Source organism: Haliotis cracherodii, unplaced genomic scaffold (assembly GCF_022045235.1).
Source record: "Haliotis cracherodii isolate W230 unplaced genomic scaffold, xgHalCrac1.p SCAF_5, whole genome shotgun sequence".
Lineage (NCBI taxonomy): Eukaryota > Metazoa > Mollusca > Gastropoda > Lepetellida > Haliotidae > Haliotis > Haliotis cracherodii.
The window spans coordinates 45,683,505-45,703,494 of NW_027266308.1; the positions used below are offsets into that span (position 1 = coordinate 45,683,505).

General features: G+C 36.9%; 2 protein-coding genes across 5 annotated transcripts in view; one reads left to right on the forward strand and one right to left on the reverse strand.

The window, feature by feature from the left end:
• Positions 1-5,793, reverse strand: part of LOC139444184 (chromatin-remodeling ATPase INO80-like) — a 63,028-nt gene extending 57,235 nt beyond the window's left edge. The window contains exons 1-5 of the mRNA XM_071225084.1: positions 5,652-5,793; positions 2,437-2,590; positions 1,862-1,962; positions 1,359-1,426; positions 84-215 (exon numbers count right to left, since the gene is read on the reverse strand). Coding sequence (XP_071081185.1) covers positions 84-215; positions 1,359-1,426; positions 1,862-1,962; positions 2,437-2,579 — 444 coding nt within the window. The 5' untranslated portion in view covers positions 2,580-2,590; positions 5,652-5,793. The remainder of the gene's footprint in view (positions 1-83; positions 216-1,358; positions 1,427-1,861; positions 1,963-2,436; positions 2,591-5,651) is intronic.
• LOC139444186 (serine/arginine-rich splicing factor 6-like) lies at positions 133-19,311 on the forward strand. 4 transcript variants are annotated; one of them, XM_071225085.1, is made up of 8 exons: positions 9,429-9,534; positions 12,872-13,000; positions 13,836-13,906; positions 14,490-14,609; positions 15,511-15,580; positions 17,787-17,860; positions 18,071-18,184; positions 18,572-19,311. In XM_071225085.1, exons 2-8 carry the CDS (start codon positions 12,878-12,880, stop codon positions 18,828-18,830), a joined length of 831 nt encoding a protein of 276 aa, XP_071081186.1. In that variant the 5' UTR covers positions 9,429-9,534; positions 12,872-12,877; the 3' UTR covers positions 18,831-19,311. The 4 variants fall into 4 exon arrangements, with proteins under 4 accessions (XP_071081189.1, XP_071081186.1, XP_071081187.1 ...); XM_071225086.1 differs by having other exon boundaries at positions 9,431-9,530; XM_071225087.1 differs by lacking the exon at positions 9,429-9,534 and adding an exon at positions 12,546-12,673.
• Positions 19,312-19,990: the final 679 nt, after the last annotated feature.

A 19,990-nucleotide genomic window follows, 5' to 3' on the forward strand; every position in this document is an offset into this window, starting at 1 on the left:
TTTTTAAAGAGATGCTTATTCTTTCCATGTTGCCATGGTTTCAGTCCAATAACTACAGACATTTTACTCATGAGTGAACATACCCCAGTATCCTGGTAGAAATGCATCTGATGTTTCTTCTGGAATTTGTGGAATTTGAGCATGGACTGCAGCTCTTCTTGTGAGATTGTTCGGTCATCATCTTCGTCTGATGAGCTGTCGCTTAGCAGAATATTCTGGTAGAGAGAAGGAATTACAGAGTAATTTGACATTTCATTATGTTACATGAAAGATGTAAGTTTCAGTACAGAGCCAAGATAGAAATGAGTTATGACAGATATAAAAATAATACCTTGTCTCATTTGAAAAAAATATTCTCATTATAAAAACATATTTTCATTATTAACCATATTTTCATTATTAACCAAAGTAGACACAATTTACCATAAAGGCGACATTTTGGTATAGATCCTTATACCGTTGTCAAGCATGAATAAATGATGAACATGTTACAGAATATACTTCGTCGTCCGTCAACTTCTAAGTAATGCCTATCAAACAATTCATTATGAACATTCAGATATTCTCCCCTATCTTACCATCTTCCCTGCTGATACCATACATTATAGATCACCTTAAAAGCCCAGTTGATTGCTCCATGGTATTTGATATATATTTTTCATTTTAGAGTACTTTGGTAACATACATTGGAATATAGAAAACAGAAGTACAAGAGAAATATTAAACACTGAAACATTGACTGTACATAAAACAATAGCCTAATGGAAGGAAGTAACCGATATATGTTACATTGTACCTCCATGCATTGTTAATAACACATCATTAACTGAAGAAATCATAAATCACCATAATGAAATAACATCTCCGACTTGCTAAACTGCATGAGTCACTGAGTTTAAGAACCTGTTTGAACAGAATGGATCTGTGACCTTAGAACATAATCTGTAAAGCCATTTGTTTCTAAGACATAACAAGCAATACCGGATGTCAGTAACCATTGTACCTCTAAGATCACACATGTACATATCAAAGATACTTTAAGATAAACAAATGTTTCTGCCTCTTACCAAAAATTGATTGACTTTCACATAAACCACTTTTATATCTAATGCTTCCCTAAACGTCATGAATGACTAGAATAGGATAATATGAGTGAATTACACAGATTGCTTGTCCTACACTGTGCACTGTGACATGCTCCCTATCAAACTGGCACTTTCTGTGATGCGAGCAAAACATCTTTGTCAACAATGCACAAACACAGGGAAATTTACACTTGAATGTAAACACTCACTGTTTGTCACGCATACTTCCCAATGTACTCAGGGACCTGAATGGGTCAAATATAAAGAACTTACTTTCAACCACTTACGACTCTTCTTCACTCTACTAAAGTTGTAGAGCCTAGTTTTATCTGCTCTTCTTTCTGCAATAAAAGATTTCAATGCCATCAAAATTACTGGAGTAAAATATTATTCAATTTGCATTTGAAAGGCAGTAAAAGTCATGTTTTAAAGTCCTATTTAGTTGCTCAATTTAAATGTATTTCAACCATACATCATTCCTCAAAATTCATAAATTGACAGCATAGATATAGATTCTGAACATATGAAGTTTTTTCAAGCACAAACTCATAGTAATGTACATAACAGGATTGCCTTGGCATAAATATTCAGTCTTGACAAAGAGACAACTGAAATTCTATATTTTGTGCTTTGAAATTTGTTATGAAATGTGATTTTCAATTACTTTTCAAGTAAAATGTCAGAAAAAGTCAAAAATCGAAACCAAAGTTATGTGTGCAACCATAATTGTGTCCATGTAAACAACATGTGACTGATAATGTTCCACATCATCATACCATCTTTAGTGATTGTAATGCCATTGAGGATCTTGTTTCCTTCTCCGTCCTTTATACATGGCTTGAGAATATCGGTCTCTGCATCTGTATCAGTACCATCACTGGCAAAACAAAGAAGCGTTAAATACTACAAAACGAAAATAAATGGACTATTCTGCTATGTGGCAGTGTTACACTGGACACGTTACTGTCATTATACACCTCATCCAAAAACCTACTTGTACAAAAAAAAACTTTTCTGTGATATCAGAGAAATTCAAATAATGAAACTCACTCTTAAAACATTGACAATATTGGAAATCACAAAGAAAATCATTATCAATCATCCCTATGTAGGAAATGGATCATGGTAAAATCTTTTGGGGTATTTCTCACCTCAAGTCACATAAAATATTTTTTTTAAAAACAAAGACAAAAACAATTTCATCCAAAGAAATCCTGATTTATGAAAATCAATCTTTGAGATCTACTGATTAGACATATCTATTAAATATGGATAATAACATTCCAAATGCTGACATCCTTAATCACATCCAAATGCCAATAAGTCAATCCCTTCAAAGAATTACACATACCTTTCACCAATTGGTTCTGTTAGTAGGTTTTCTACATATGTGAGGAGTGGTGCAAGATTGAGAGAGCGCTCCAAACCCTGAACAGGTAAAGGTTTTGCCAGCTGTTGTCCATAGTTATGTTCCAAGGAGGCCTCCGAGGACATTGTGCATTGTCCTAAAACCAAATAGAGTTCCAGTATTTTAGTAAGTGAAGACAACTCTATACTTCTTCTTGGTAACTGCAGTCACTGAATGGAACCGTCTTCCCCATAAACTTAAAAAATTGGAAACTTTTTCTGTGTTCGTATCTTGTCTTAAGACCCATCTCTTTGAGCTACCTTTCCCTTCCTAGCTTGTGTATTTTGTTCGCTTTGAGAATGCGTTATGTATGGAGTCATGCACTTCTCCCTAAACAGCAAAAGCACCAGCTGACAACCCGGTCTTTGTATGTGCAAAGTTTCATGAAAGAATACCTATTAGTTTTAGATATATGGTCTGGACAAACACACCACTATGAACAGTGCCAAAGTCAAACTTGTTGCCATGGAAACGGAAAAAATATAAACTCTACAAATCCTTTTTTAGCAAAAGGCACCAGTTGACAACCTTGTCTTTGTGTGTGCTAAATTTCATGAAAGAATACCTATTAGTTTTTGAGATATGGTCTGGATAAAACATGATTACAAAAAAATATACACGGACACGCTGATTACTATATCCCATGGATATAATAGTGCGAGTCCCATGACGCCCACTTTGAATTTATATTGCATCAAATATTTCAACACTCAGAATCATACTGTTGCCTGCAGCATCACCACTTTTCAGCTTGTAACAATATACTTGACTGCATGATAAATATTTCAAATTGGTAAATATAAACTCAAAATACAATAAGACAGCCACATACATTTAATGCTGAAGATCAGAATCACCAATCATCTAAATTCAAAATAAATATATTGTGTGCACAAACTATTAACTATATTTTCCAATATAGCTGCAGTGTTTGTGTGTGGGGGGTGGGGTTGGGGTTGGGGGTGTGTGTGTGTGACAAGGCGACAGGCTACATTTGAAAAATTATCATAACTATTGAAACAATTCTTATTGAGAACAAATGGTAAAGTGGGATGTCCCAATTTAATGTTTTAAATGTGATTTCCTTCTTCATTTTGGTTGCAGAAAACACTTAAATCTGCACTGAAGTCAACTTCTTTGAAGATAAGTCACACAAGGGCCCCCCAAAAAAGCAACTTTCGGCTATCAAAATAAGGAAACTGACACTGTTGTGGGGGTTCTAAATGCATCAATACTTATATTGTGTACACACTGACAAAATTGGTGAGAAGTCACCCTATACAACATTTCTAACATGGCCATCAGAAGTTTGTTCATTACAGCTCAATTTATGTAAACAAATTTGACTTCTTGTGTAAAGTTTTAATAGGTGCCCCCCCCCCCCCCCCCATACATTTTCTAAATGCCTACAGAGCTACAGCAGTCTGCAACTTTAGCAACTTGTCTGAATCTTAATCTAGTAAAATTCTGTTCAGTCTAGTAAGTGTAGCTAATAATAGTCCATGTTTTAACTCTTACATTAACTGAAATTGAAGCAAAGAGTCATGTTTAGGCTAGTACTAGTTTTGGGCACAGACTGACAGTAGAGCTTCTCTCAGTAAGACTTTGTTGTAAACGTATCAACAAATATTATTAAAATGTAAATGACATGCAGAGATTTCTGTTTTTAGAATATACATATGTTACAGATATGAATTATTGTCATTGTCAATTTGTTAGTTTACCAATCTTTGTTAGCCCTGCACTTCTCAGAAGAATAACACAATGTGTTCGAATTATGCCAACATGCTATGTCTGGGACGTGTGTGTAAAATTATTCAAGAACATTACAACGAACATTAAAGAACATTGCAGACAACAAATGTCAAAATTTCATCTGGGAAAACTATTTGGTCAGGACACAAAATGTTGAAATGGAAGTTAGTGAACAACAAATACAACAAAGTCTGCTATTGGCTTGTGCTCCCAGTCCCTATGACCAGCATATATAAAACCAACAGGAAAAACTGAATATCTTTCTTAATATAACAGGATATTGTAAAGTTCTGATTTTCGTCATTTCAGATCTATATTAACATTGCACTCAATGTAATGATAAAAGACATAATATATCAAAGCCTTTTCTCACTCAATACATGTCACCTTTGCAAAGCTGAAACATTGGTTATAACTGAGAATTTGTGAATTTACAACGGACTTCTGGCAGAAAATTGGTTTCTGAGATTGCCTAGATAAATCCATTCAGGCGTATTGGCTATGATTGACTTTGTGTCAATCAGAAATATTTGTGACCATGTCAATATTAAAATTACAAGAAAACTTTTATGTAGAAAAACATCAGCCAACCCAATTTTTGCAAAATTTCTGTTCAAATTCTTCATTTGAATTCCCCATTAATTATTGTCCTAACTGCAGTAAGATACCATATATAAGTATATGGTTGCTGGAAAATCCCTACTTCAAAATAATATAGACCCACTTTTGCCATCTTGACACAGGACTACAACCTTACGCCAGATTTAGGAGGCACCAATTGGTCTGTGCTACTAAAAAACATGAAAGAAAATTAATGATTTCTTACTCCAATGTTTGACAAATAATTGTATTTAGCCCCAATACATACATACGATTTGTCTGTGATATCAGCGTAATCAGAATCAAGGCCTTGTATTATTATTAGGCTACGGTCTCATTTACTTCCTCAAAGAATCGTCGTTTTTATTTTTCACGTTGTGTCGTATGTAGAGAATGCCATTTATTATGATGGCAATGAGTATGATATAGGACGACGAGTATCTTTCCACGTGCTTCCGATTTCCAAGGTAATGAATTTATCAAGGTTATTTCTTATAACATCCCGATGAGAATCGGATCAATTTCTGTAGTGTTTTAAATAATTGTGTATAGGCACGTAAGTAGACTAATCAACAAGTTGGCTCATGTGGCCGTCTATATGTACTATGAATGAGATTTATTGCATATCACAACACAGCACTGCGGTCCCCGCGACCTCGTGCTTCTTATTCTTCCTTCGCCTGCTCGTCAGCATTTCCTTCATTCTCTCGCTAAAATCATCAACCTTGTTTCAAAACCGGCAAAAGCAGACGAAAACATGTCTACGAATGCGAAGGCAATGACAACAAATGATTGTTTCATACCTTCTTGGTAGTATTATGCACAAAATGTCTGCTTGCATCCGGAGCAAAGTCCCCAGAACGCCAGCTACCAATATGGCGATTTGCGAGTTGTAGTATTGGGAGCGGGCAATGGCAGGCAGCCGCAAATAAACCATGACTTTCCTCTCGCTACGCAGGGGGTCTCCCGCCATTATTCGCATTCATCTCGAACGCAAAATGTTATGTTGCGTTTGCAGAATTACCACATGTGAGACAGTTTATTTGTATCGCAACAACTTCTAAAATTATATTTTATTTTGTGAGTGTAGTTATGAAGTGTTTTATTGTCAAATTGAAAAGATATTTACAAAATACTTTTCGGATAGTGAGAGAGTGTAACCTACTTTGAACATTACGGGAGTTTACGGGAATAAATAAATGCAAAGTTACTACGATTGAAGTAACAAATACACCATGTAATAGTCTTGTAATTTATATAGAATACACATCGTATAATAATCAACATAAAAAACATTCCTATAAAAAAACATTGAATGATAACTAGGCGCATTACTATTACCCAGAATTCCATAATGCATTTAAAGCTGGGCTCTGTCTTAAATGCAAAATCATAATGTAGTTTACATTTGCTGAATATAAAAGATATTATATTATAGTTTATAGTTGTTATTGGTTTACAGATATTTGTTTTTAATGGCTAGAAATTTCAATATTTTAACAAATGCAAATACAGTCAAAGGAGCGCGATATAGGTATTTTGTTTTGGTTTTTAAGTCAATGTTGGAGCGTTGTATGACCACATTAAAGTATGGCCCTGCCAAACTTGGAAAAATAAAAATAAATTCCTGTTTGAGGATGACAAGCATAAAGAAGTACCTAATCAGCGGCGTGTAAAATAGGATATAAGACTCATATCCGGTGGGCCCAATTGGTTAAAACGTTCGTTCGTTTCACCGGACTTGGTTCCATTCCTCACATAGAAAATGTGCGAGTGAGTGAGTGTGGGTTTACGCCGTTTTAAGCACCATTCCAGCAATATCACGGAGGGGAAAACCAGAAATGGGCTACACACATTGTACCCACGCGGAAATCTACCGACGGCCTTCGGTGTGACGAGGGAACGCTTTAACCAATGGCAACCCCACCGCCCCACAACTTGTGAAGACAATTCTTGCTTTGTCCGCCAAATCAGAAATATTACCGGAAGCAGCGTAAAACCATCAGCATTCACTTATACCTGAACACCAAAGAACATCCTGGTATCGGGTCGGTAATACAAATGAATGATTCCCTGAGAAGATACGGTATATTAAATAGATTTTAATTTACAAAAGCTAACACTAGCTAACGTAGGTTGTTCACTGTTTGGATTTATCAGCGCCATAGGGGACAAATTGATGTTTTGCTATATAGTCTTACATGATATACTTGCCAGTAGTGGCCTATAACTACTTCATGTTAATTTCAGTTTCGCAGAAAGCAACTTGTATCACATTTATCGTTTTCACCGAAATCGGACAATAGTCTTACAGTTCCTCAATATTACCCCACATATCCCAATAAAGTAAAAATGTATAATTACCATCATGATACCAGTAATCAGTATTTCATTTTCAACTACCTGGTCGAGTGCATAATTAACCTGTAGGCGTGGGGCGTTGCTCATGATATCAATCACTGGTTTGATTTTTCCAAGATCGGATATGTACATGTTATCGTGATATATTATTGCTATTGTTATGGAATATTGCTGACTGTGGCGTTAACAACAAACAAAACATACCAATGAAAGGGACATTGGACTCGGACCAAATGGTGTCACAGCAAATATGATTGAAGTTATACGCGCAACATTGCTGTCTCGTATTTGCTGGTAGTGATAAATCTAGATGTTAATGATTACCCTACTACACTGATAAAACTGTCTCAATTGTACACAATGTCTGCCTGGGCTATATGCTGAACATGGGTACCAGACCAGACCATGTATAGTACCCAGGGTGATAGTCTCTATTTGAAGATCGTCTGAATGAGCCCATGCACATGTTGCTCACATGTAACACACAAGGCCCAGGAGAGTCAGGATAAAACGTAAGTCCACGGCGTTATATAACTTCAACACAGGGGCGGAAAGGCTCTGGGCACAACCCCTTGATAGAGTTTACTTACCCGACCTGGAAAATATAAAACTTACAACTGTTTCAAAATTAAAATTTGAAAACCATGTGTGGTATGAAATACTTATGCTAGAATCTAATCCATGTTTTCACATTATGATCCGTTATTTTACTAATAAACAAAGTTATGATGAATTTATTGGTGTAATACTGTATTCGTACCCAAATATATGATCAAATTTTCACTACAGTAAAATAACACTTGATCCCGGAATTACTTTCAATCTACTTCAATGACACTTTGGTTTTCAGAGTAAGATAATGAAAATCATGCAAGTAAAATACATAATAAATGGAACATTAGTCATGTCGTGACATGGAAAATTGACCATGAAGTTAGTCTGGCTCACAGTCCCTGAACCATATTATTGTCCCTTCTGCCCAGCCTTTCTGTAATCCGGGGCGGTCGGGTAGCCTAGTGGTTAAAGCGTTCGCTCATCACCCCGAAGACCCGGGTTCGATTCCCGACATGGGTACAATGTGTGAAGCCCATTTGTGGTGTCCCCCGCCGTGATATTGCTGGAATATTGCTAAAAGCAGCGTAAAACCATACTCACTCACTCACTCTCTGTAATCCAAAAGCCCTAAAGGAAGCAAGTCTAGATTGTCCCCGGGTTCTGAGACTCCTACCTCACTGGGGCTCGCTTTCAATTTTAATGGAGTTATTTGTTTCTTTAAAAAATAATATTTTTAGATACTAAGCGTTAGTCTGAAATGGAGTATAGCCAGACTGACACAGATTGTCTGAATGAGCCCCTCAGTGGCCATGGTGCTCACGCGAAATTCTAGGTTCACTAATAACTACTGTAAAATTCCTATAAACACGACTGCGCAACTGATGAAAATATCAACTTCGCAGGTGCGCCTTTCACGAAGACAAACAAGTTATTTGACAAGAAAAGACAAATACACGCGCATCCTCTATTTATTATCCCGGTGTTGTACGAAATAATCATATGTAGATGCATAAATCTAGTTTTGGGGGGTTTGACCCACACGAACTTGTTTAAATGAATTATTATTATTTACTCGATGGTATAATTATACTGTCCTTATTACTCCAGGAAATTAATCTATTCATTTATAATATCAGTCCCTTCTGTTAACTTCCGGCTTTTGTAATAAAGTTACCTTACTCGGTCAAATGAAAATACAGACAGCTAGCAGACGTATTTATGCAATACTTCATTATCAATGTATTGTTAATTAACAACGTTTATAAATCTTATAGAAAATGTGTTTGATAAAGATAGTTTCTGACTCAATAGTATTTTCATCATTTGAGTTGAGTAAACTTACATTACTTGGTGATTACGTTTATATTTTATAAGTGTGATAAATATTGCTTTCTTTGGAAAGCAAAAGCATCGCAGATAAACAGGACACGAAACTCACCTAAAGATAGGAAATATATTTGAATAGTCTATATATCGATCGGTATAGGTTCTCTGCTAATAGCTTGTGAATGAAAACGCGCATGGTAGCAATTGTGAATGCGTATCATGTAACAAACTCTAGTATAAAGGATTGCGCAAAGCTTAGTGGGTAATCAAACCTTATTGTCACGTGACAATAGACTGGGTTTCTCACTGCCGAGATTCCGGCTTGGTCGGTGTTTTGGCGTTTGGCTCCTTGACTAAACGCGCAAAGGCGCCGGCGCAGTTCAACAGCGGTACTAGTTTTACGTGAAAGTAGACATTTTGTTTGCTGGAAAGAACTGTGGGTGCGTAAGTGGATATTTTGAACAATATTCCTATTTTAAACTTCATGTTCATATTGTATTTGAAGGAAAGCCGTGCAATTGCATTGTTTTGAATAATTCTGATGTAAGTTGCGAAATATGCAATTAGTTTAGTGAATACTTGTTAATTTTATTTTCCCGAAAAGTTGTTGGCACATGGCCATTAGGGACGATGTGTTATGTTTATCATGTTGAATGATCCATAGTCGTTTCAAATACGATTTCGACGCTTCTGTTGCTGGTTACGATCGCAGACGTTTATGCAACGTATATATCTTGGTGATATATATGTCTCGCCGTGCATTACATCAGCTATTTGTGGAGATCGTTTGTTGACGGTAGGTTCCTTTTAGATTCGCTCATTAGTTGCGAATGCTTTGCCTTTGAAATAAACTTCGGCAAGAAGGCAGGTTGAAAACAGAAACCACCAGCCGTCTCGCCGATAAACTGCTTATTGGGCGAATGGTAACAGTGCAGTTTACCAGATTCAACTTCTGTAGCTCAAATTGATTCGGACTGCAGTTTGTGGCTCTCGCTTCACAGATCTGGAGTTCCAATGGGTTACAGAGCTCCAGATAAGCTGCGTATCTGCGTGAAATACGCATCAGAAATGCAGAAATATGCAGTAAAATACAACCCAAGCGTATCAAATACGCAACGAACATTACAGATACGCTACAAAAATAAAACTTGTGTGTATCATCAAAATATTGACAAGTAACCCTGCGTATTCAATTAGCAAATGAGCAACTTATTTTGAAATAATAAATTGGCATTCCGTCAACCTTGCCAAACTCCACGATGACAGTCAGATCATGATCATTTGCCATCACACTTTCGTGTGGAAGTATTGTGGTATTTTTGAGTCATATAAAGCTCTCGAACCCACATGACACCAGTTTGCAAGGACTAGATGAATAGTGTTTTTAAATATTTAACTTAAATACCCACATGTCTAAAAACTAGTGGGTAACAGAAATTTGAATACGCAGATAGAATTACTGATACCCAATGATTTTAAAATGCATGGGTAAAATACCCACAACACCAAAAGCTTATCTGGAGCTCTGGGGTTAGTTGCGTTAGGGTACGTTACTCCCAACTCAATCCTTAGATGTTGCATACCCTTTCCGATGAAGCATCCCAATACGTTCATTAGGGTTACATTACCCTTTTGATCAAACACCCTTTCACAATCCTTGGGTTGGGCACCACTTGCCAATCAAACTTGCCAATCTTTGCGATCCTTAGGGTTAGCTTCCCCTTTCTGATCCTTAAAGGGCACCAATACTCTGTCGTCTCTCTGGTACAGCTTCAATTAGCCTGGATAATCATCAGATGCCAATTCACATCAGCGACCCCACAAACTGGGCTTCAGACCAGCGATGGTGCATTTGGGGGACCATCTGTGAAGATTGGGGTTAGAAAAGGTCTTTATCAACCTATGCTTGCTATAAAAGACAACTTTGATTGTCGTAAGAGGCACCTAACAGGATAGGGTGGTCAGGTTTGCTGATTTGGATTATGCATGTCATCGTATCCCAATTGCATAGATGATGCTCATGATCTTATCACTGGATTGTCTGGTCCAGGCTTGATTATTTTCAGACCGTCATGTAGCAGAAATATTGCTGAGTGTGGCGTTAATCAACAAACAATGAATGCCAGGTTTGCCTTTGTTGTAACTGGGGATCCGGAATTTTCCTTGGCCATCAGGACATTTGTGTTTTGATCAATATTACTTCGACAGTTGCTGTTGTATGTTCGTGTATGACTAAAGAAGTAATAGAAGAACAACAATATTTTGAGAAGAGAGTAAGACCCCATTAAGACTCCCCAAATCAACTCTTGTACATAACTGCCTGCATAAAACAAATAATTGATCAAAAAATATAATATTTAATTTCATGGAAAATACATTCATATTAGGCCAGCAAACAATGCAAAAATACATTCTTCCCAGCTTGACTTACTAGACAGAAAGAATTGGAAGGGCCTATGCAGGTTCTTGCAAAATTACTTAGAATAGTGAGAAGAAATAAGATATATTTTAATTAATCACCATCAGAAAAGCAGCTGTTGAAAGGGTATTATTTTCCTTCTATTTTCACAACTGTGCCCTTTATATTTTATCAAACCAGTTAGTTCACATTTAGATGTTGGTTAAGAAAGGTCCCCTTTAACCTATGGTTTTTATGAGATGTGAAATGTGCATTCAAACTCTGTGACAAGGTTTTGTGTGATTGTACCCCAAGGACATGGGTCATTGCTCATGATACCAATCGCAGGTTTGACTGACCCAGCCCTAATTTTTGACAGACTTCCGTGATATAGCTGGAATATTGCTGACTGCAGTGTTATCCAATATTTGAACAAACAAAACCTAGTAGGACATGTTCTTTATTGACCATTTGAATCACTGTGACTGAGATGTAATACAATCAGTAATCAGATTTAGAAACCTGGGTAACCAGACACAAAGCGTTTAAAATTAGATTTGCCATATGAGTAGTTATCTTAATCCAATCGTAAGATTATCACTCTCTTGTGATGGAAGTGAAAATTGTTAGAGGTTCCAAGTAATGTCGAGGCTTCACCAGGAAATCCTTCATGTACATGCATACACCCATCTGTAATTATGAATATGAATTCATGAATATGTTTGGAGCGCCCATTTTAACGTTGTTTAAAGTTGATTGTTTACTACTTTTTGAAAATGAACTCCAAAAGGTTCAATATTCTGGGAACATTTTGAAGATTGTTAGGTGAAGAAGTTAATCAAAATGTTATATCACATGAAATGTTATAGCGAGAAGAGTCAATTGCTATTAGGTGACAAGGTGCAGATGCTCCCAGCATCTTACTTTTAGTTTGCTGTAAGTCAATACAATAGGTCCAGACTATATGAATTCTTATCTTAATTTACAAAACATCACTTAGATTGCTGTGTTGATTGTTTAACAATTTTTGGTTCCAATTTTGTTACAAAATTACAGTTGGTTTTATGATGTTCATCATGTTCGTAGCCCTGCAAATGCTTTGTAAATCAGGCCCCAGGACGTAACACCAAGTCCCAATGGGAATTTGGGTTGGAAAAGGTCCATAGCTACTTATGCTTGTAAAAGGTAACTACAAAGTAAATGGATTTTTTTGGTCAGACTCTGTGACTTTGTTAGCGTGTCATTGGACCTTGGTGGCAAATGATGTTTCTTTGAGTGTGACTTAAAACAACCAAAATCACCAGCCTGAAAAGGAGTTCAATGGCATCCTGAAATGATACATTCTTGATGTTTATCCTGTTTAAGATTTTGTATTTATTCCAGGAAAAAATGGGAACAAGGGTGTATGTTGGACGATTGTCGTACCATGTTCGAGAAAAGGATTTGGAGAGGTTCTTCAGAAACTATGGACGAATGAGAGACCTCATGCTGAAAAATGGATATGGTTTTGTGGTATGTATTGCAATTGCAAACAAATAGATATGCCATCCAAGTGACAATAAGCAATGATATATATTGTGTGTAAATAATATACTTTCATAATCAGCAATAGAAATTGGCACTAGTCCTATAGTCCTTGCCAAACTGCCCAATAGGTAAGGTATCAAACGGACTGGTAGAAATTTGTTTTGTTAAATGTTATCATTATAAGGACTAGTAGACTAATGTACGTTTCTATTGCTGGAATGTTTTGTTTAAAGCTGCATTAGTAATATTGTGACTTATACATCAGGCCCATGTTTCTCTCTACCTAATACCTATACACATACCGCTCCAGAAATTTAGATTGAAACTTGTAACATATTTTACAGATATATTTTTCTTTGGGATTGAATTAATTTAGCATGACATGGAAATATGATCCTATTTGGTGTTTTCTAAGTGTGTATTCACAATTCAGAGTATTCAATATGGTCTGTATGTGTTGCTACTGACTTCATGAAATTTGTTACCTGACAAAATCTAGAGATTTTTATGTATCATCAATGTATGCCTTATTCTACTTTTCATGGTTAGAAAATTGAATTACATATGCATATATATATTTAGTGACAATAACAAGATTTGTTTTCAAACAAATCTTGACAAACAACTGCATTAATTTGTGTATTAATTCACAAGCAGCGTTAGAAATTGGCACTGGTCCTATAGTGCTTGCCAAACTGCCCAATAGTTAAGGTATCCTAAGGACTAGTAGAATTTGGCACTTTCTTTTAGGGTTTTGCTATATGTTATAAGGACTAGTGGGCCTGTTTGTTTCATTGCTGACTAGTGTGTTCAATTTCAGGAATTTGAAGATTATCGTGATGCAGAAGATGCTGTGTATGAGCTCAATGGAAAGGAACTCTGTGGTGAAAGGTTAGTACAAATCCTTATGTTCATTAGACCATTTAGCATGGAAAATGTTGCAACAGCTTTGACAATGATAAAGGCTAAGATATAAATAACTCTTGCATTTGGTCATTTGGGACAGGATTGTCTTTTGCTCATTTCCAAATTGAAGATTTTTTCCCTGAAATTTTGTAGAGTTGTCCAAACTGATGTCTGAGTAGTTGTACTGCCAGCCAGCTTTAAGATTAGTCATGTCACCTTTGCTCTGTTGATTTTCTATTAGGCGTCATTATGCGCACATCAGTCAGTTGCTAGCGTTAGAATTATTTTCTGCGTTTGTTTGTATATTAGTGCTGATCTGGTGCTTGGATTAACCAAAATCAGTGGATGGTAGGGATAGTGTGTTGGTCTGATGTTACAAGCAAATACAAGCACACTTTAAATCTGAGTTTCATTCTATGCATTGGTACATTTTACAATGTCTCATACCTTGATTTTGCTGCAATATTGCTAAAAGAAACGTAAACCCATACTAAGACTTAAGTCTTCTCAATTCATGCAAGGAATATTTCTAAGTAACTGCTTTTAAGTGTACAATGAAATGTTTCAGAGTAATTGTTGAGCATGCCCGAGGCTCAAGAGGTGGTGGCGGCGGTGATGATTGGCGTGATCGCGGTTATCCGTCCAGACGTCGCGGAGGTGGTGGTGGTGGTGGTGGCGGAAGAGACAAGTGAGTTTTCTTCTTGATATTTATTGATTTGCACATATTGTATGCAAAGATTCTGGTTTTGTGGAGATAATTGAAGACAAGAAATATTGTAGTTTACAAACGTGTGATTAAAATCAGATCTTGGTGCTTTCTACCGTTACACAAGATCTGAGGCAATACCATTTCAGGTTGCGTCAGAATGACCTTTCACAAACTTTTGCTGACCAATGTAATGACAAACCAGAAGTCAACATTAGCTAATCAGAAAGCAGCCTTCTCGAACTTTCATTGAAGTGATGTCTTTGATGGAATCAGTCTTACAGCCCCTAACTGTCGTTCAGATAATGTCTTGTGTTAACCTCTTCAGGGTTGCATGATTAGAAAACATGTTCCAACTGTCGCTTTCCTGATATGGTAAGCGATGCTCTGGTTGGTAGAAGAAAGGTATTTCTGATGTGACCCATTATGGGAATACCTCAGGTCTTCGCTTAACAGAAGCTAAGATCTCATTTGATTTTAATGAGTTGGAAACCCCTGACAATCTGGGCTATAATGGGCTTTCAGCAACCCATGCTGGCCTTTAAAGGTGACAATGCTTGTCGTAAGAGGCGACTAATGGTTTGGGTGATCAGGCTCTCTGACTTGGTTGATGCATGTCATCATGTTTTGATTGCATGGATCAATGCTCACGATGTCAATCACTGGATTGTCAGGTCCAGACTCGATTATTTACAGAGCGCTGTCATATAGCTGGAATATTGCAGAGTGCTGCATTAAACAACAAACAAAAACAAACAAATTTAGTGAGTTTGAGTAAGCAATAAATATGTAATTGTATTACCTCAATGTTCAGAAAAATTAATTTGGAAATTATGTATACTTTTATGTGAAGATTGTTAAGAATTATAATGTCTTGTTTCAGATATGGACCCCCAACAAGGACGGAATTTCGTCTTATCATTGAAAACCTTTCTTCAAGGGTCAGCTGGCAGGTCTGTGTTTACTGAAAGTTGTGAAGTTTTGCTTTTCCTGTCTCATTTTCATCTGAGGAAATGTTTTCACTAGGTGTCTCAAAAATGAGTGGTGTTTTTAAGAATCATGTAAGATGTAAAGTTTCTTTTGTTTGACCCGAATTAAAGCTGAAGAGTAAGTTGATAAATGATTCACTAAGGTACTCTCTTTGTCACAAGGTTTAGTCTGAATTGACTTTCTTGATCAAAGATCAGAGGAGTTACTTGTAGGCTGCACTGTCTGTTGTAATTCCATGTGTAGAAGATGGTAGATTTCATTTCAGATGTTTAGACTAATAATGTACTAACATTTCAAATCGATACCATTTTGTGAATACCCTTGTGTTAATTTGTTTATTTAAAGTTTTTCTCTTTTTTTTAATTGGTTATCATGGAAATGGTACAAATATACACAAATTAACGCTAAAATGCTTTTGAAATTACATTCTAAAGACCGGTTGAGCACAACCTCTTCAATGAAACTGTTGCAGTATGGTTCTGTTTCCTAGTTTGTGTCCTTGACTTCATGTGTATGGTTGGGTCAAGCAAATGAGGTAAAAAGATCCTAAAAGTAATTGTTTATAAGCACACAAATAGCATCTGCTTAGTATATGAGTAGAAATCAGTCTTTGGCAAATTCTTCATTTTAAATTCTTATCTTCCTTCCCTCAAAGATGACCGCAAAGATGACGAGAGGCTAGACGGGGGCAAAAGTCATTCTTAGAGGTCATGGTCACACATACCCGAGGGTCCTTAGGTGTGATGACGGGCACCTAGTGTTGAACGTGCTTGGTCCGTGCATGGGAGTCAGACGAGGGACTCTCAGGGCTGACAGAAAGATGACCCTGCAGCACCCTTGATCAGGTGTATACCTGTCAAGAGATGAAAAATCACTTTTCCGAAAGGGAAACATTTGGAAACCTTCAGACGTCCTGAAGTTAAAAGTTGTAAAAGGGAAATTGACCGTTTTGTGACCAGACGTCATGATGACTCCTGTAGATGAATTGGCCTTAAATGTAGAGTCTGCCCTCCTCAGATGTAATGTCGATAGAAAAACAAATCCTAGACGTGTCCCCTGCTTCCTCGATGTTGTCATCATGGCCAATTGACTGACCTGTGACGTGTGCTGTCCATTTGACCTCTGAGGTTGAGTGCCAGCCTCATAGGGTTCCATTCCAGCTTTGACTAGTGCTTTCGGGCAGCAGGTAACAAACAAAGAGTTTTCTCTTTCAAAACAAATGTCTGAATCTTTTTTTATCTTGTTTTATTGTGCTGGGCTTGTCTTTATTTCAGATGTGTTAACAAAGATCATGTCTCCCCAGACTTAATGGGCTTGTTTTACATGATACTTAATTGAAACATTGCTTGTCAAATAACGAGAAACCAAACATAACTAAGCGTCCAATATCAGCTTTTTCAGTTCAACTTTTGATACTTAAGAACATAAGCACTTTTCAGTCTTTGGTAAATCAGCCTGCATCTTTTTGATTCTTTATGAAATTCATACAGCAAAATTCTAAATAATGTTCCAAAGAGGAATATGCCACCTATAATTAAACGTCATGAAATGTGAATAGAAATACAGGAAGATCATGCTCAGCTGGAAGGTAGATATCAGGGCTGTGGAATAGTTGTGGTTATATTATGGCGGTGAACATGTGTGAAACTTTTTCTCTTTTCCTGAAGCTTAAGGCCTTAATTTATCAAATGTACATTATTTTGTAGGTAATCAAGAGAACTATGTGCAATACATTGGGACAGTCTTTTGCTGGCCAATGTTTTTTTTGCACCATCTTTGATTCACATATCTAAACAGAAAACTAAGAGAATTTGAGGAAAATGCATGTAGGTGTCACTGTAACCAATGCTTGCCCTAAAAGGCGAAGAATGATCTTATGATGTGTTCACAATAGCTGATGACAATGACATATGCTTGGTTGGCCTTGGACCTAGCTGAGATTGTGTCATTTGCCCAAACCAGTGTGACATTGTTCTCACGGTCAGCCACAAGTTTTGTGTATCTATGTTCTACTGCTGTAGAAATGACAATGGCATAAAACACCATTCACTCTGTTGCTCATTGCCATCATATCTAGGTATGTAGTTGTGTATGTAAATGTGTAAGTTACTGTAACTGTTAGGTACAGGTTAGTTTATTTTGTGACCCGTGTTTCCCTCTGTTACAAAGGACCTGAAGGACTACATGCGTCAAGCTGGAGAGGTCACCTATGCAGATGCACACAAAAAGCATAAGAATGAAGGGTATGTAAATAGCATCTTGGTCTAATAAAGTCACTTCACAGATGTTTTGTATTTCATAAACTGTACTTACTAAAACAATTACTGAATATTCCTGTCTGGTGTATGCTACCATACATTTTTTGGAAGCAAGATAGGAGAAGGTCATAGTGTTAAACATGATTTGTGTTATTTGATTGTCGTTACCTGATATTATGGATTGTTTCTTTGTAGTATTGTGGAGTTTGCTACCCACTCTGATATGAAGGCAGCAATTGACAAATTGGACAACACAGAAATCAATGGAAGAAGGATCCATATTGTTGAAGACAGACCCAAAAGAAGGAGGTAATTGTGTAATCTAATGATTGGTCATTACATTTATGCCCTCTTTTTGATGTTGTAAGTTTCAGGTTTTCCTTGACCCAATTTGCAAACAGCAAAACAAGCATGCAAACTCCTCTTACCATAACACGAGGTGCGCAGTAAAGCAGTGCACATGTAAAGGGAAGTAACTGCATGCTATATTGGATCACAATGTTTTTAAGTATTGTAGCATTTCACTGCTGGGGTCGTGTGTTTGTGACGCAGAAAATATATGGATCATTTTAAAAACATCCATCGGATTTGGTGGTGATGCGGCGGTGCCAAACCAAGACTTTTTTTAAGCCCAAACAACAAATCTAAAAATAAATAAAAAATAATATCAGTATGCCATGATCTCTTCTGCTGCAGATCCTACTCTAGAAGCCGTAGCAGGAGTCGCAGCCGTTCTCGATCTCGTCGAAGCCGATCAAGGAGCCGGTCAAGGAGCAGGAGCCTTAGTCGCAGCAGGAGCAGGAGCCGGAGCCCCCGTAGCAACAGGAGCAGATCAGCCAGTCCAGCTAAGAGATCAAGATCACGCTCGTATTCTCGCTCTAAATCCAGAACACCAGATAAAGATGGCTCTCCAAGCCGGGATGAACAGAGGCAACAGTCAGATAATGAAGATTAAATATCGGACTTCAGAATATCCACATAAAAGATGGCATCAAATCTCAACACTCACTATTTCAGCCTGAAAATGTGTTTAGAATTTGTTCATTATTTTGAGCAGCTTGAAAGAAAGTGTGAATAACTTAAATGTCATGACGAACAATCATCTGTTCATTGACTACAGGTCATTTTCTAACCTGAGATTATATCCATTGATTGCATTTCATCATACTCAACTTATGCTCATCAGTCCTTGGTTAGAATCGTCTCCCTTTGTAACATTGATCATGTTTTTTTTGTTTTTTTAATTGCTCATGCTTGAAAGAACAGATTCCTTTTAAAGGAATTAATATCTTTTTGAGGCGTATACTTCATTTTTCAAGAATGATATTTCTTGAGATTTAATGTCTTTGTAGATATTCATACTATTCATTGTGCTATTTTGCACAATTAATGAATATCTGTAGTTTTTAGCCTTCACTGACAAAATAAAACATCATGATCACCTGTAAAATATTGTTCTGTTGTTAGTGTCTTTAGTTACAGCACCAGAATTGTAGTTCAAAGTCATGTGCATCATCTGGCATGCATCATACTTCAGATACTTGTTCCCATCAAAGAAAGCGTACACCTTTATGGATGACAACTTCTGGTTTATTGCATATAGCAACGTTTCGATGTAGATTCCTACACTTTTATCAAGCAGTTGCTATGTGCAATAAACCAGAAGTTGTCATCCATAAAGTTGTATGTTTTCTTTCTCACCAACTTCTAGAATGCCAATCAAACACCCATCAATGAAGACACCACAATTTGTGACCTATGTGGTCAGGTGGATAGAGCGGAAGGTTGGTGGTTTGATCCCAGTTCTCGGTACACCAAAAGACGTGGCACTTGTTCTTACCCTGCCTGGCACTCTAGTGGCAACACAAGGACTGGTTGGGTCAGCATCAGGATAATGTGGGGTGTTAAAATGATACTGTGAAACTGACATTAGTCTGGAATAGTTCAATCAACCATGCATGCACAGCACTATATATAAGAGCAACATTCTTGAACTCGACTTTTCACCTGTTGTCACCCAAATTTGTTCAAGTGGATTTGATATGGCAGCCATTTTGAAAGGCCATTCCTCGCTCACTTTTGTTAAAAAGTAGAATGAAATTTGGTACATGTGTA